General features: G+C 47.2%; 1 protein-coding gene across 1 annotated transcript in view; it reads right to left on the bottom strand.

Moving 5' to 3' along the window:
• Positions 1-18101, bottom strand: part of LOC115188683 (PHD finger protein 14-like) — a 55101-nt gene extending 37000 nt beyond the window's left edge. The window contains exons 1-5 of the mRNA XM_029747396.1: positions 18081-18101; positions 16708-16803; positions 14093-14199; positions 13852-13983; positions 10460-10622 (exon numbers count right to left, since the gene is read on the bottom strand). Coding sequence (XP_029603256.1) covers positions 10460-10622; positions 13852-13983; positions 14093-14199; positions 16708-16731 — 426 coding nt within the window. The 5' untranslated portion in view covers positions 16732-16803; positions 18081-18101. The remainder of the gene's footprint in view (positions 1-10459; positions 10623-13851; positions 13984-14092; positions 14200-16707; positions 16804-18080) is intronic.
• Positions 18102-18349: the final 248 nt, after the last annotated feature.

Raw genomic sequence — 18349 nt, 5'->3', positions numbered from 1 at the left:
GAACACAACAGATAGTCATCAGAGAGAGGAGGGGAGAAAAACACTCTCCAGTCCTCTTCCATTTTTTATTTTCCCCAGTCTTTTGTTTTTAGACTGTCAATAACCAACCCTCTCCACAACTGGAAGGAGAGAGCCTGTGGAACACTCCTCCTCTGTGGCCACTGACTGCTTGGCTGCCTAGCAAGAGTCAGAGAACACCCTAGTGTCTGTCTGTCTGTCTGTCTGTCTGTCTCCCTCTCAGACAACACAAAAACAATCTGTTCTTCCTTTTCAAATAGACAAAAATGAACACAAAAAAACAACAATAAATGTCTTCTCCTTCTGGACGTGTATCTGTTATGTCAGAGAGACGGAGGGAATAGGGGAGAAGGTGGTGTAGAGTGGAGCAGCAGCAGTACCGACGGCTGTGCTGTGTTGAGGAGGTCTGGGTTAATGTGTTTTTCTGTTAGCTTGCATAAAGCGGCGTGCCCAGAAGTACGCTTGGCTGAGGACCCTGCTGCTGGAAGTACTCTGGGATTAAGCTGGCTTTTTCTGATTTCCTCTCGCCGCGTCCGCTCCAGTCGAGGAGCTTCAATGCTGCATTTATCTTCAAATGCAAGGCGTGCGATGGCAGCCGCTGAAAGGGCCCTGCTTTGCATTTTCTATGCTTTTACCAGGGCACCCCAGTGCTGGCACAGCGTTAAAGCCCTGTTTCAATTAATCAGGGCTGGCTAATCGACCTCCCGCTGGCCCCTGCATGAGGATGAGTGTTGGAGTGTGTGTGTGTGTGTGCAGGGCCACAGAAGTAAGATGGCCCACTGCCACTCTGTGGGGCAGCTCAGCCTCCTCTGGCCCATGTTCAGGGCCTGCTGACTGAGTACACTGCCTACTGGAGGGTAGTGCCCTTCCAACTCAACATGTGCCCTCAATGTCACAGAGTATGGAGGAGATGTGTAGGACATCCTACACAGAGCCTGACAGTTATATTCCACTTATATACCCATGGGAGGGGGGGTCAGCTTTAATACTACAGATAGATTGTAGCTTCCATCAATGTAATTGTCTGTATAATTTCCAATCCCCCATATATTTATTTGGGGGTATATACACACACACACACACACACACACACACACACACACACACACACACACACACTTTGAGAATGACAAAAATATTAATTTCACAAAGTTTGCTGCTCCAGTGTCTTTAGATATTTTTGTCAGATGTTACTATGGAATGCTGAAGTATAATTACAAGCATTTCATAAGTGTCAAAGGCTTTTATTGACAATTACATGAAGTTGATACAAAGAGTCAATATTTGCAGTGTTGACATTTCTTTTTCAAGACCTCTGCAATCCTCCCTGGCATGCTGTCAATTAACTTCTGGGCCACATCCTGACTGATGGCAGCCCATTCTTGCATAATCAATGTTTGGAGTTTGTCAGAATTTGTTGGTTTTTGTTAGTCCACCCGCCTCTTGAGGATTGACCACAAGTTCTCAATGGGATTAAGGTCTGGGGAGTTTCCTGGCCATGGACCCAAAATATCGATGTTTTGTTCCCCGAGCCACTTAATTATCACTTTTGCCTTATGGCAAGTTGCTCCATCATGCTGGAAAAGGCATTGTTCGTCACCAAACTGTTCCTGGATGGTTGGGAGAAGTTGCTCTCGGAGGATGTGTTGGTACCATTCTTTATTCATGGCTGTGTTCAGCCCACTCCCTTGGCTGAGAAGCAACCCCACACATGAATGGTCTCAGGATGCTTTACTGTTGGCATGACACGGGACTGATGGTAGCGCTCACCTTGTCTTCTCCGGACAAGCTTTTTTCTGGATGCCCCAAACAATCGGAAAGGGGATTCATCAAAGAAAATGACTTTACCCCAGTCCTCAGCAGTCTAATCCCTGTACCTTTTGCAGAATATCAGTCTGTCCATGATGTTTTTTCTGGAGAGAAGTGGCTTCTTTGCTGCACTTCTTGACACCAGGCCATCCTCCAAAAGTCTTCGCCTCACTGTGCGTGCAGATGCACTCACACCTGCCTGCTGCCATTCCTGAGCAAGCTCTGTACTGGTGGTGCCCCGATCCCGTAGCTGAATCAACTTTAGGAGACGGTCCTGGAGCTTGCTGGACTTTCTTGGGCGCCCTGAAGCCTTCTTCACAACAATTGAACCGCTCTCCTTGAAGTTCTTGATGATCCGATAAATAGTTGATTTAGGTGCAACTTTACTGGCAGCAATATCCTTGCCTGTGAAGCCCTTTTTGTGCAAAGCAATGATGACGGCACATGTTTCCTTGCAGGTAACCACGTTTGACAGAGGAAGAACAATGATTCCAAGCACCACCCTCCTTTTGAAGCTTCCAGTCTGTTATTCGAACTAAATCAGCATGACAGAGTGATCTCCAGCCTTGTCCTCATCAACACTCACACCTGTGTTAACGAGAGAATCACTGACATGATGTCAGCTGGTCCTTTTGTGGCAGGGCTGAAATGCAGTGGAAATGTTTTTGGGGGATTCAGTTTATTTGCATGGCAGAGGGACTTTGCAATTAATTGCAATTCATCTGATCCCTCTTTATAACATTCTGGAGTACATGCAAATTGCCATCATACAAACTGAGGCAGCACACTTTGTGAAAATTAATATTTGTGTCATTCTCAAAACTTTTGGCCACAACTGTACACACACACACACACACACACACACACACACACACACACACACACACACACACACACACACACACACACACACACACACACACACACACACACACACACACACACACACACACACACACACACACACACACACACACAACCAGTCAAAAGTTTGGACACACCAAATCATTCAAGGGTTTTTCTTTAATTTTACTATTTCATAATAATAGTGAAGACATTAAAACTATGAAATAACACATATGGAATCATGTAGTAACCAAAAAAGTATTTAGGTTCTTCAAAGTAATCACCCTTTGCCTTGATGACAGATTTGCACACTCTTGGCATTCTCTCAACCAGCATCACCTGGAATGCTTTTCCAACATTCTTGAAAGAGTTCCCACATATGCTGAGCACTTGTTGGCAGCTTATCCATCACTCTGCGGTCTAACTCATCCCAAACCATCTCAGTATGGTTGAGGTCGGGGGATTGTGGAGTCCAGGTCATCTGATGCAGCACTCCATCACTCTCTTGGTCAAATAGCCCTTACACAGCCTGGAGGTGTGTTGGGTCATTGTCCTGTTGAAAAACAAATTATAGCCCTACTAAGTGCAAACCAGATGGGATGGCGTATCGCTGCAGAATGCTGTGGTAGCCATGCTGGTTAAGTGTGCCTTGAATTCTAAATAAATCACAGACAATGTCACCAGCAAAGCACCCCCACATCATCACACCTCCTCCGCCACGCTTCACGGTGGGAACCACACATGCGGAGATCATCTGTTCACCTACTCTACGTCTCGTCTGACAAAGACACGGCGGTTGGAACCAAAATTCTCAAATTTAGACTCATCAGACCAAAGGACAGATTTCCACCAGTCTAATATCCATTGCTCGTGTTTCTTGGCCCAAGAACTTGACTTTCCTAGTTAAAAAGGTTAAATCAAAAATAAAGAAATAAAAAAGCAAGTCTTCGTCTTATTGGTGTCCTTTAGTAGTTGTTTCTTTGCAGCAATTCGACAATGATGGCCTGATTCACACAGTCTCCTCTGATCAGTTGATGTTGAGATGTGTCTGTTACTTGAACTCTGTGAAGCATTTATTTGGGCTGCAATCTGAGGTGCAGTTAACTCTATTGAACTTATCTTCTGCAGCAGAGGTAACTCTGGGTCTTCCTTTCCTGTGGTGGTCCTCATGAGAGCCGTCATAGTGCTTGATGGTCATTACGACTGCACTTGAAGAAACATTCAAAGTTCTTCAAATTTTCCAGATTGGCTGACCTTTATGTCTTATTTGAGCTGTTCTTGCCATAATATGGACTTGGTCTTTTACCAAATAGGGATATCTTCTGTATACCACCCCTAACTTGTCACAACACAACTAATTGGCTCAAACCCATTAAGGAGCAAAGAAATTCCACAAATTAACTTTTAACTTCTTATGGATGGTGGCAGTATTGAGTCGCTTGGATGACTGACGTGCCCAGAGTAAACTGCCTGCTACTCACTCCCAGAAACTAAGATATGCATATAATTAGTAGATTTGGATAGAAAACACTCTGAAGTTTCTAAAACTGTTTGAATGATGTCTGTGAGTATAACAGAACTCATATGGCAGGCAAAAACCTGAGAAAAAAATCCAACCAGGAAGTGACTTGTAGTTCTTCTATCTAATCCCTGTTCAAACTACAGTGTCTGTGGGGTCATTTTGCACTTCCTAAGGCTTCCATTGGCTGTCAACAGCCTTTAGAAACTTGTTTCATCCGTCTACTGTTACTGGGAAGAGAATAGGAGCTTAGTCTATCAGTGGACTGCCTGGGACCAGTGAGTTGTTTACTGCGCAGGCACGTTTGGCGCTCCGCTCCTTCCTTTTCCTCTGTAATGAATACGCTAACGGGATTCAAGCCATAAGAAGTTTTAACAAGGCACACCTGTTAATTGAAATGCATTCCAGGTGACTACCTCATGAATCTGGTTGAGAGAACGCCAAGAGTGTGCAAAGCGATCATCAATGCAAAGGGTGGCTACTTTGAAGAATGTCAAATATATTTAGATTTGTTTAACCCTTTTTTGGTTACTACATGATTCCATATGTGTTATTTCATAGTTTTGATGTCTTCACTATTATTCGACAATGTAGAAAATAGTAAAAATAAAGAAAAACCCTTGAATGAGTAGGTGTGTCCAAACGTTTGACTGGTGTGTGTGTCATATATATATATATATATATATATACACTGCTCAAAAAAATAAAGGGAACACTTAAACAACACAATGTAACTCCAAAGTCAATCACACTTCTGTGAAATCAAACTGTCCACTTAGGAAGCAACACTGATTGACAATAAATTGCACATGCTGTTGTGCAAATGGAATAGACAACAGGTGGAAATTATAGGCAATTAGCAAGACACCCCCAATAAAGGAGTGGTTCTGCAGGTGGGGACCACAGACCACTTCTCAGTTCCTATGCTTCCTGGCTGATGTTTTGGTCACTTTTGAATGCTGGCGGTGCTTTCACTCTAGTGGTAGCATGAGACGGAGTCTACAACCCACACAAGTGGCTCAGGTAGTGCAGCTCATCCAGGATGGCACATCAATGCGAGCTGTGGCAAGAAGGTTTGCTATGTCTGTCAGCGTAGTGTCCAGAGCATGGAGGCGCTACCAGGAGACAGGCCAGTACATCAGGAGACGTGGAGGAGGCCGTAGGAGGGCAACAACCCAGCAGCAGGACCGCTACCTCCGCCTTTGTGCAAGGAGGAGCAGGAGAAGCACTGCCAGAGCCCTGCAAAATGACCTCCAGCAGGCCACAAATGTGCATGTGTCTGCTCAAACGGTCAGAAACAGACTCCATGAGGGTGGTATGAGGGCCCGACGTCCACAGGTGGGGGTTGTGCTTACAGCCCAACACCGTGCAGGACGTTTGGCATTTGCCAGAGAACACCAAGATTGGCAAATTCGCCACTGGCGCCCTGTGCTCTTCACAGATGAAAGCAGGTTCACACTGAGCATGTGACAGACGTGACAGAGTCTGGAGACGCCGTGGAGAACGTTCTGCTGCCTGCAACATCCTCCAGCATGACCGGTTTGGCGGTGGGTCAGTCATGGTGTGGGGTGGCATTTCTTTGGGGGGGCCGCACAGCCCTCCATGTGCTCGCCAGAGGTAGCCTGACTGCCATTAGGTACCGAGATGAGATCCTCAGACCCCTTGTGAGACCATATGCTGGTGCGGTTGGCCCTGGGTTCCTCCTAATGCAAGACAATGCTAGACCTCATGTGGCTGGAGTGTGTCAGCAGTTCCTGCAAGAGGAAGGCATTGATGCTATGGACTGGCCCGCCCGTTCCCCAGACCTGAATCCAATTGAGCACATCTGGGACATCATGTCTCGCTCCATCCACCAACGCCACGTTGCATCACAGACTGTCCAGGAGTTGGCGGATGCTTTAGTCCAGGTCTGGGAGGAGATCCCTCGGGAGACCATCCGCCACCTCATCAGGAGCATGCCCAGGCGTTGTAGGGGGGTCATACAGGCACGTGGAGGCCACACACACTACTGAGCCTCATTTTGACTGGTTTTAAGGACATTACATCAAAGTTGGATCAGCCTGTAGTGTGGTTTTCCAATTTAATTTTGAGTGTGACTCCAAATCCAGACCTCCATGGGTTGATAAATTGGATTTCCATTGATTATTTTTGTGTGATTTTGTTGTCAGCACATTCAACTATGTAAAGAAAAAAGTATTTAATAAGATTATTTATTTCATTCAGATCTAGGATGTGTTGTTTAAGTGTTCCCTTTATTTTTTTGAGCAGTGTATATACACACACACACACACACACACACACACACACACACACACACACACAAATCTTTAAATATATGTTCCTTTATTATTTTCCCAGAACCCTACCACCCCTTCCCTAATTGGAGTAAACTAATGGACCCCACACTTAGGCTTCTACTTCCAGCTGATACATAATATAGACATTTGATAGACACAATGTATTTTACAATTGTTATGTTTTTTTTTTTAGCCCATCTTTTAGCTACCATCAACCCCTCCATCTCTGAAGACCATTTCTATTTTGTCATATATTTTTAACAGTGCTGTTTCACAAAAGTTCTGAACCTATATATTTTATGGACACTTTTATTTTCCATTCGTTTTTTGCCATATACTTTGTCTTTTCAACACTCATTGAATCATTACATCTCAGAACCATCAGTTCCGGCCCACAATATACCACATTTTCAAGGAAGCTTGGTCTTCGCTTCTTGTAATATAATCTACCGACAATATCTCACATTTTCAGGCCTATATCTCCAAAACGAATCGTTCCAGACCAAAACTATCCTGCATTTTCAAAGGTTTGGTAATCATTGCTTCTTCTTCTAGAATCTTCTGTGTGACAGTGTGTGTAATGGGGTGGTGATGAAGCATGGCCCTGCTCTAACACCCCTCCATGATTACACAGGAACATCCTGTATGAACATATGCCATTAGTCTAGTGAGAATGATGATGAGAATTAAGTTACTACATCTAGTTACCACTGGGTCCTCCGCTCCGTTAACTTCTCTAATCCTGCATGGTGCTGTGAAATGATTCATGGCTGTTAAAGATGCAATGATGTACTTAATTAAAAGATTGATTTAGCTCAGAGTCATACAAACTGCCCCCAGTTAATATTTCCTCACCTGAGCAGAGACCCTGATTAGGTGTGCTGATTAGGTACACTGTGTGTGTGAACATTTTACCTTATATCTTATTTTAATAATGTTTTATGTTAGTCTGCATTGCACTGAATTCTGCATTGGATTTGTGTTGATCTTTCCCTGGCCATTCATAGATGACCTTAATGGAGTCAACCAGTAAAGAGAGCAAATAGTTAAACTCATACACCGGGCCCCACCCACACGAACGCCGCAGGCAGGAGAAGTGGCTTCGAAGGGAGTGAGGAAGGGAGAGATGGAGGGAGGTAGGGAGGGCTGAAGTGAAGAGCCAACTGGCAGTGGTTCTACCATCTAGCAGTTAGCATTTATAATGATAAGTGTTCCATCTGCTGAGTGGTGGAGGAGGAGCCAAAGGCGACAGATGGAATTGTTTTCACAATCTGTTTAAATATGTAGTCTTCCTTTTTAAGAAACACACAACCCGACTCAGTCACTTGATTGCTTGCTAGAGTCAAGAACAACAAGGAGATGTTAGATTTCCCCCTTTGTTAATATTCAAACTTCATTTTACATGAATCACTCATCCCAATCCTCTGTAGATTGGAAGAAGTTCAGGCAGACCTGAACCAACGAGCCAGCGGGGGGTGTTTGGGACTGAACACCAGAGGAAGTATGTGTTTGGATCCACCCCCTCTAGTTTCCTGGCATGTCTACTAGCAATCCTGTTTAGTACAGCAGCGTATCCTGTTTAGTACAGCAGCGTATCCTGTTTAGTACAGCAGCGTATCCTGTTTAGTACAGCAGCGTATCCTGTTTAGTACAGCAGCGTATCCTGTTTAGTACAGCAGCGTATCCTGTTTAGTACAGCAGCGTATCCTGTTTAGTACAGCAGCGTATCAGCGTGACCAAGTCCTGTGAGTCTGGCCTGATACATGCTACATCTGTCGGGCTCTGTTAGTCTGGCCTGGTATATCTGTCGGGCTCTGTTAGTCTGGCCTGGTATATCTGTCGGGCTCTGTTAGTCTGGCCTGGTATATCTGTCGGGCTCTGTTAGTCTGGCCTGGTATATCTGTCGGGCTCTGTTAGTCTGGCCTGGTATATCTGTCGGGCTCTGTTAGTCTGGCCTGGTATATCTGTCGGGCTCTGTTAGTCTGGCCTGGTATATCTGTCGGGCTGGGAAAAAAGAGAAGAGAGCTCAGCTCCTGGTTACGGGACAGACAGAGAGGGGCTGTATTATAGACGTCACTGGAGTCGGACATACAGAATATGTAGCTCAGTTTTAGCTTTAGGCTTTAGTTTCGAGGGCAATCACAGTCTTGTGGAACACAGACGACCCGGGGTCGAACCAAGTTAGTCACATATACACTCTTTATACGGCTCTGGTTGGATCAGCCATTAGTCCTGTGAGTCTAGCCTGGTATATCTGGTGACGGGTCAGACGGGACAAAGAAGGGCTAGACTACAGACGTCACTGGGGCTGGACTCTTACCTATGATGGAGTACTTTAATACCCGGTATAGGTTGACGGATTACTGTCTGTTTCTCCAAACCTGGGAGATACATTCTGGATTATACAGTAGATGGCAGGACAATTCAAAAGGTTCCCCCAGAAATATCAACCCAATTAACCCCATAACTAGCAAAGTGGAGGCCTGCTAAACCAATTTTGACAGACGACCACCTAAAGGGATCCTTTCTGGACTTTGGTAAGGATGCCCTTTATCTACTTCCCCAGAGTCAGATGAATTTGCATCCAGTATGAAGGAAGTTAGAGGTAGTTTCGCAAGCCAATGCTAATGTTTATTTTTCTAAATTAATAAAAATGAAAAGCTGAAATGTCTTGAGTCAATGAGTATTCAAGCCCTTTGTTATGGCAAGCCTAATTACCTTCAGGAGTAAAAATGTGCTTAACAAGTCAGATAATAATTTGCATGGACTAACTGTGTGTGGAATAATGGTGTTTAACATTTTTGAACGACTACCCCATCTCTGTACCCCACACATACATAAGTCAAGCAGTGAATTTCAAACACAGATTCAATGCCTCACAAAGAATGGCACCTATTGGTAGATGGGTAAAACATGTTTGAATATCCCTTTGAGCATGGTGCAGTTATTAATTACACTTTGGATGGTGTATCAATACATCCAATCACTACAAAGATACAGGCACCCTTCCTAACTCAGTTGACGGAGAGAAACAAAACCGCTCAGGGATTTCACCATGAGGCCAATGATGATTTTAAACCGGTTATAGATTTAAATGGCTGTGATAGGAGAAAACTGAGGATGGATCAACAACATTGTAGTTACTCCACAATACTAACCTAAATGACAGAGTGAAAAGAAGGAAGCCAGTATAGAATAAAAATATTCCAAAACATATATCCTGTTTGCAATAAGGTAATAAAGTTATACTGCAAAAAATGTGGCAAAGAAATTTACTTTTTGTCCTGAAAAAGCATTATGTTTGAGGCAAATCCAACAAATCAGAGCACCATGTTTTGGGTGTGCTTGTCATCGGCAAGGACTAGGGAGTTTTTTTAGGATAAAAAGAAAAGGAATCGAGCTAAGCACAGGGAAAGTCCTAGAGGAAAACCAGGTTCAGTCTGCTTTCCAACAGACACTGGGAGACAAATCCACAGCAGGAGAATAACCTAAAATGCAAGCGAAATATACACTTCAGTTACTTACCAAGAAGACATTGAATGTTCCTGAGTGGCCTAGTTACAGTTTTGACTTAAATCAGCTTGAAAATCTATGGCAAGACTTGAAAATGGATGTTTAGCAATGATCAACAACCAACTTGACAGAGCTTGAAGAATTTAAAAAAGAATAATGGGCAAATGTCGTACAATCCAGGTTTGCAAAGCTCTATTAGACTCACAGCTGTAATCGCTGCCAAATGTCATTCTAACATGTATTGACTCAGTGGGTTGAATACATATCTAATCCAAATATATCAGTGTTTTATATTCCAATTTTTTTGTTGTTGTTGAGTTTTCTGTGTATAATGTTGGCAGAAAATTACAATTTAATAAATTCATTTTAATCCCACTTTGTAATGCAACAACACGTGGAAAAAGTCAAGTTTCTGAAGGCACTGTACATAATAAATAAAAAGTGTGTTATTACACACCGTGCCCCTCACATCTCGTTTCTTGGGCTCCGGGGACATCTCCTGAGGGATGAATTTGATTGGTCCTTTAATCTGTCTCCGAGACCTCTTGGTACCGTCGGGCAGCGTCTCCATGGCGATGTCAGCATCATCGCTACTGGCCTGGTCACACTCTGAACATTGCCTGAGAAGAAGAGGGAGGTAGAGAGAGGTAGAAGAAGTGTGGTAGAGGTAGAGAGGGATGATCTTTCACGGTCCAGACAGTGTCCTCTCCTCTATGCAGGGGTATTGATTTTACTAATCTGTGAACATCTTAAGCATGGAAAATAGGTTTCAGATACCTTTCTCTCTTACTATCAGTGTCTGACAAACAGGATCTAGATGTTGCTAATTATGTTGAAGAGAAAACAAACAAAACACTAAGGCTTTGGTCACTAAGGCTTTGGTCTGTAATGTCTGTCTTTGTTGAAATCTATGAAAATAATATTTGCTCGGTTCGGAAAAAAAAAATGCTGTTTTCCCAAAGTATTGAAATCTGAGCCTGGAGGTCTGCCCCTGGATTTGAGGACAGGAGTTATTCTGACCCAGGCAAAGCATACGAATGTGACATACTTTTCTGCCAGTCTTTTAAATTAGATCACATCAGTATTATAGGTTAAGGCAAAGCGAACTTGTGGATCCTCTGTGTGTTTCTAGTTCCTACTGAGAAGCCCTGTCTGCACCTTTCTTTCTGACTCTTCGTGGGGTGCAGATCGTGGTAATTAGGTATGACTTGGCCTCGGCTCCACCAAATTATATCCATCCAAACACTTTGTAATTTCTGCCCTCCGGAGCAGAAGGCCGCCGTGCTCTTATTCATGGTTTAAATGATTTACTCCCAGTCACAGGCATGGACAACCTGCAGGTTGAGATGCCACTAAAACAAACAACACACACATCTCAGATGTGCACACACCCACGTGTACACACACACACACACACACACACACACACACACACACACACACACACACACTACAATCCCCCATCCTCCTTAACTTAGAATAGGAAGTAAAAAGGGAGAAGACTAACTGTGGAAGTAGCTCACTAAGTGAGAGACGGAATACTACTGAACTATTGAGACAGATACACAAAAGAGCTCGTCTATTTATCTGTCCAGATAAGGACATCTACCTCTTCTGTGTGAAGTAGGACATTTCCACCATCTCTGCATTCTCCATCTGATAAGTCTACTGCCATTGAGTATTCTGAAATGTCACACTTAACACAAATAAATCAATTGTGGACACTAATGTATCTTCTACTCCAAGTTATTATAAAACGGTTTGTTTGGATCCTGGATGCTGATTGGATGATATGTGGGACATTTACTCACGCAAAATACCATGACGTGTTAATTAATCTCATAATTCTAATGTCCTGCGTGCGTCTGTCTGTCTGTCTGCGTGCGTCGTTCTGTCTGCGTGCGTGCGTCTGTCTGCGTGCACCTGTGTGCGTCCGTCTGTCTGTCTGTGTGCGTCGGTCCGTCTGCGTGCGTCCGTCTGTCTGTCTGTGTGCGTGTGTCTGTCTGCGTGCACCAGTGTGCGTCCATCTGTCTGTCTGTGTGCGTCGGTCCGTCTGCGTGCGTCCGTCCGTCTGTCTGTCTGCGTGCGTGCGTCCGTCCGTCTGCGTGTGTCCGTCTGCGTGCGTCTGTCTGCGTGCGTCCGTCTGTCTGCGTGCGTCCGTCTGTCTGCGTGCGTCCGTCTGTCTGCGTGCGTACGCGTGCGTGCGTCCGCGTGCGTGCGCCTGTCTGCGTGCGTCTGTCTGCCTGTCTGCGTGCGTCTGTCTGTCTGCGTGCGTGCGACTGTCTGTCTGCGTGCGACTGTCTGTCTGCGTGCATCCGTGTGCGTCCGTCTGTCTGTCTGTGTGCAACCGTCTGTCTGCGTGCGTGCGTCCGTCCGTCTGCGTCCGTGTGTCTACATGCGTCCGTCTGCGTGCGTCCGTCTGCGTGCGTCCGTCCGTCTGCGTGCGTCCGTCTGCGTGCGTCCGTCTGCGTGCGTCCGTCTGCGTGCGTCCGTCTGCCTGCGTGCGTCTGCCTGTGTGCGTCTGCCTGCGTGCGTCCGTCTGCCTGCCTGCGTCCGTCTGCCTGCCTGCGTCCGTCTGCCTGCGTGCGTCTGTCTGCGTGCGTCTGTCTGGCTGTCTGTCTGCGTGCGTCCGGCTGTCTGTCTGCGTGTGTCCGTCTGACTGCGTGCGTCTGTCTGACTGCGTGCACCCGTGTGCGTCCATCTGTCTGTCTGCGTGCGTCCGTCTGTCTGCGTGCGTCCGTCTGTCTGCGTGCGTCCGTCTGTGTGCGTGCGTCCGTCTGTCTGTCTGTCTGTGTGCATCTGTCTGTCTGCGTGCGTCCGTCTGCGTCCATCCGTCCGTGTGCGTCCGTCTGTCTGTGTGTCTGTCTGTCTGCGTGCGTCGTCTGTCTGTCTGCGTGCGTCCGTCTGTGTGTGTGCGTCCGTCTGTGTGTGTGCATCTGTCTGTCTGCGTGCATCTGTCTGTCTGTGTGCATCTGTCTGTCTGCGTGCATCTGTCTGCCTGCGTCCGTCTGTCTGTGTGTCTGTCTGCGTGCGTCCGTCCGCGTCCGTCTGCGTCCGTCCGTCTGTCTGTCTGTCTGCGTCCGTCTGTCTGCGTGCGTCCGTCTGTCTGTCTGTCTGCGTGCGTCCGTCTGTCTGTCTGTCTGCGTGCGTCCGTCTGTCTGTCTGTCTGCGTGCGTCTGTCTGTCTGCGTGCGTCCGTCTGCGTGCGTCCGTCTGCGTCCGTCTGTCTGTGTGCGTGCGTCCGTCTGTCTGTGTGCGTGCGTCTGTCTGCGTGCGTCCGTCTGCGTGCGTGCGTCCGTCTGTCTGCGTGCGTCCGTGTCCGTGCGTCCGTCTGTCCGTGTCCGTCTGCGTGCGTCTGCCTGTCTGTCTGCGCGCGTCTGCCTGTCTGTCTGCGCGCGTCTGCCTGTCTGTCTGCGTGCGTGCGTCTGCCTGTCTGTCTGCGTGCGTGCGTCTGCCTGTCTGTCTGCGTGCGTGCGTCTGCCTGTCTGTCTGCGTGCGTGCGTCTGCCTGTCTGTCTGCGTGCGTGCGTCTGCCTGTCTGTCTGCGTGCGTGCGTCTGCCTGTCTGTCTGCGTGCGTGCGTCTGCCTGTCTGTCTGCGTGCGTCTGCCTGTCTGTCTGTCTGTCTTCGCGCGTGCGTGCGTATGCCTGTCTGTCTGTCGGGCTGCGTCTGCCTGTCTGTCTGTCGGGCTGCGTCTGTCTGTCGGGCTGCGTCTGTCTGTCGGGCTGCGTCTGTCTGTCGGGCTGCGTCTGTCTGTCGGGCTGCGTCTGTCTGTCGGGCTGCGTCTGTCTGTCGGGCTGCGTCTGTCTGTCGGGCTGCGTCTGTCTGCCTGCGTCTGTCTGCCTCTCTCACCAGTAGCTGTTCTTGGTCTTCTTGGGCATGCGTGTCAGCGGAGGCTCCAGACAGCCCAGGTGGTAGTAGAGGTTGCAAGTGTCACACATCAGCAGGAGATGCTGGTCCTGGTTCTTCTTACAGATCCCACAGCTAAACAGGAACACACACACACACACGCACACACGCACACGCATACATACATACATAAGCATATAAGGCCTTGTGCTTGTATGTAATGCCTGTTTGAATGGTTGTTTACCTGTAGAGGACAGCTGGCAAGTTGGAGGACTTCCCAGGAGCTCCTCCCTCCTTCTTGCTGGGCTTCCTCTCTTTAGGGGCTTTCAGGACCGACGGGGAGTTCAGTTTCTGTCACAGAGAGACACACACATAACAACTGTAGGTGTACTAGAGACCTCAGAGAGAAGCAGTAAAGGACAGACAGGTCAAAGGTGTCCACAGAGAGGAGGGAGAGAGAGGACAGAGAAAGAGGGGAGAGAGGAAAGGGGGTGAAGAGAGAGAGTGTGTGTGTCTGTGGGGGAGGCCTGTTGTTGGTCAGTAGACAGACAGAGGTAGATGTGGGTTTATTTCTCCACTGCATCTCGTTGGCTACATGGTGGCTGCTGTCTGTCGCAGGTTAATTAGAAAACCGATCTGCTAGGGAGAGACTGGGGAGCTGGTGGGCCACTAAACAGACAGGCTTCTCACTGGGGCAGCTCTAATCTGAGCACACTCACTACGCCATAGCCCACGGCTCCCAGGGACCGGTCCTGTGGGGGTGCCAGGGCCACAGGACCCCAGGGTGTGTGTGATCTACTAATTGTGGACCACAATCCCCTTCTGCATTAGCTCAGTGAGTAGAAAACCCCTCAGAGAGATGGGTGTGTGAAGGTATATTCTAAAATAAGAATCAGAGACAGGCAGGCAGGCAGGACCAGCCCAGCCTCAGGCAGGACCAGCCCAGCCTTAGGCCATCTGCCTGGTTCATACTGGGTGCGAGACAGGCTCTGAGGCTGTGGGTGACCGAGTGGCAAACACACACAGCACACACACTAGATAGCAAACACAGCACACACACAAACGGCACCCTGGGAAGGGTCAGCTGACTGGCACGCCTTTCAGGAAGATTCTCGGTGTTTGACACAGACGTGCACAGCATTTCAAATGAGATGCTTTACCTCAGTGCCAAACGGAACACTGCCAGGAAATGCTAATGGTAAAAACACTGACCGGGTCCTTTGAAGTTTCACAATGTCTAGCAAAATGTTTTCCTCTCCCTGAGACGTCCCCCACAATGACAACACTGACTCAGTGTATAGGATGAGGGATGGGGCTGCGGTCGGGCAACATCAATAATTTCTGGTAATGTACGGGACGGGCAGAGAGATGACAAATAGGAAATGAAAAGGTATCAGATAGATGACACAAAGCAACGCGGGGACGTGACTGATGTAGCTACTTAAACCTTTCCACGTTTCTAATTACGTGATTTATGGAGGTCGTTGCAGATCGACGTCGTTCGTTCAGTCGTTCTCTCCTCCCATCCTCTAGCTATATCACACCATCCATTTATCTGAAGCCCCCTGTTGCCAGCCAAACTTTTAAATCAAGCATCGTGCATTCAGTTAGCCGCTTACGTAGATGCATTTTGAAAGAGCTGATTACATATGCAGTTCCAGGCGCCACGGGCAACTGTTATTTGTATTATCTAGGCCTACCTGCTAATCTTAGAGACGGGGTGTAACCAGGGGGTGTCTGTGTCTCGCTGTAGCATCCTGTCAGAGCTCCAACGCTCCACAGGCCTCTCATCCTCAGTTCTCATTCTCACTTCAACACAGCACCACACACACCAAGAGCTGCTTTTAAAGAAGTGTCAGCACTTCCAAACAGGCTCTGTCACTTTAAAAAAAAAAGTTAAAAAGGTCTCTCAGAGCAATTTCTGCAGAGCTGCATTTCGCACTCATTAAACAACCCATCACCCGTGGTGACGCATCTTGGCGATTTGGTTGCCATGGCGAGTGTGAACGTGGTAGAAAGCAAGCGGGCAGCTTCTAGCTTCATTTAGAGTGGAGCAGATCCAGGTCTGGTCTGCCTTTATGGTAAAGGACAGGTCAATCACTTACAGGAGCCTATTATGGGCTGCAGAATTACCCCATGCTATGGCTAATCTAGATTCCTCTCAATCCTTTGTCATAACCAGGTCCTGGGCATGTAGCAGGGAGCCCTGTCCGGTTGGGGGTTTATCCTCTGACTTTTCTGTCCTGCCTAGGTGTGATGAAACAAAAATGACAGGACAGGTGCTGGAGTTTGGTTTAGTGGGAGTGTTGCCAACTCAGGACTAAACATGAGAGATAGGAGGAGAAAGTGGACGAGCAGGAAAGGAGGAGGAGAAAGTGGACGAGGAGGAATGAGAAAGTAGTGGACGAGGAGGAATGAGAAAGTAGTGGACGAGGAGGAATGAGAAAGTAGTGGACGAGGAGGAATGAGAAAGTAGTGGACGAGGAGGAATGAGAAAGTGGACGAGGAGGAATGAGAAAGTGGACGAGGAGGAATGAGAATGAGAAAGTGGACAAGGAGGAATGAGAAAGTGGACGAGGAGGAATGAGAAAGTGGACGAGGAGGAATGAGAAAGTGGACGAGGAGGAATGAGAAAGTGGACGAGGAGGAATGAGAATGAGAAAGTGGATGAGGAGGAATGAGAAAGTGGATGAGGAGGAATGAGAATGAGAAAGTGGATGAGGAGGAATGAGAAAGTGGATGAGGAGGAATGAGAAAGTGGATGAGGAGGAATGAGAAAGTGCAAAAGAAGATAAGAAAAGGGGATGAGGAGGAAAGGAAGATGAGAGAGGAGAAGAAAGTAGTGTGATATTAACATACCTGTCCTAGGATTCCTCCCAACATGGTCCATATGGCATGGCCCTCACTCCTCAGAACACCGTTGACATTCTGCAGGTCCTCCAGAGACTCACACAGCTTCAGAGGGGGAGACAGTGAGAGAGGTCATGGTAGGGGGAGACAGTGAGAGAGGTCATGGTAGGGGGAGAGAGAAAAAGAGACAGGTCATGTAGGGGGGAGAGACACAGGTCATGTAGGGGGAGAGAGAGAGAGATCATGTAGTTGGAGAGAGAGAGAGAGAGAGAGAGAGAGAGAGAGAGAGAGAGAGAGAGAGAGAGAGAGAGAGAGAGAGAGAGAGAGAGAGAGACAGAGACAGAGACAGAGACAGAGACAGACAGAGAGAGAGAGAGCGCGAGGTCACATAGGGGGAGAGAGAGAGGTTTTTGATTCCAAGATGGCGTAGCAGCACAGACATGGTTTGTCGTCCTCTCGTTTACTTTTTGTCTTTTTTTGTATATATTTCAATTTACTTTCAATCTCTTTTCTATTTTAAATTAAATATACCTTCCGGTAACCCGCCTCACCCAATGTGACATGGATCCGCTATTTTATTTAGACCTTATAGCCAGAACCTCCATCGGGAGCTAGCCATCAGGAGCTAACCAGCTAATTAGCTACTAGCTATTTAGTCATTGTTAGCGGCCTTTACCTTCTGCACAGACACCAGACGTTTCTTTTTTTTTTTGCCTGGATAATACTTGCCAGACTATCCTACCGATCCTCAACTTCGGCGATGTCATTTACAAAATAGCTTCCAACACTCTACTCGGCAAACTGGATGCAGTCTATCACAGTGCCATCTGTTTTGTCACCAAACCCCATATACCACCCACCACTGGGACCTGTATGCTCTCGTCGGCTGGCACTCGCTACATATTCGTCGCCAAACCCACTGGCTCCAGGTCATCTATAAGTCTATGCTAGGTAAAGCTCCACCTTATCTCAGCTCACTGGTCACGATAACAACACCCACCCGTAGCACGCACTCTAGCAGGTATATCTCACTCGTCATCCCCAAAGCCAACACCTCCTTTGGCGGCCTTTCCTTCCAGTTCTCTGCTGCCAATGACTGGAACGAATTGCAAAAATCGCTGAAGCTGGAGACTTGTATTTCCCTCACTAACTTTAAACATCAGCTATCTGAGCAGCTAACCGATCGCTGCAGCTGTACATAGTCCATCTGTAAATAGCCCACCCAATCTACCTACCTCATCCCCATATTGTTTTTATTTACTTTTCTGCTCTTTTGCACACCAGTATTTCTACTTGCACATCACCATCTGCTCATCTATCACGCCAGTGTTCATTTGCTGAATTGTAATTACTTCGCTACTATGGCCGATTTATTAACTTACCTCCTCATACCATTTGCACTCTCCCCCACGTAGGGAGAGAGAGACAGGTCATGTAAGGGGAGAGAGAGAGAGAGAGAGAGAGAGAGAGAGAGAGAGAGAGAAAGAGACAGGGGCCAGTCATGTAGGAGGGGAAAGAGAGAGAGACACAGGTCATGTAGGAGGGGAAAGAGAGAGAGAGAGACACAGGTCATGTAGGAGGGGAGAGAGAGAGAGACACAGGTCATGTAGGGGAAGAGAGAGGTCATGTAGGGGAAGAGAGAGAGAGAGAC

This window comes from Salmo trutta, unplaced genomic scaffold (assembly GCF_901001165.1).
Source record: "Salmo trutta unplaced genomic scaffold, fSalTru1.1, whole genome shotgun sequence".
Classification (NCBI taxonomy): Eukaryota; Metazoa; Chordata; class Actinopteri; order Salmoniformes; family Salmonidae; genus Salmo; species Salmo trutta.
The sequence above is the reverse complement of the archived record's forward strand: the minus strand, read 5'-3'. Positions and strand labels throughout refer to the sequence as shown.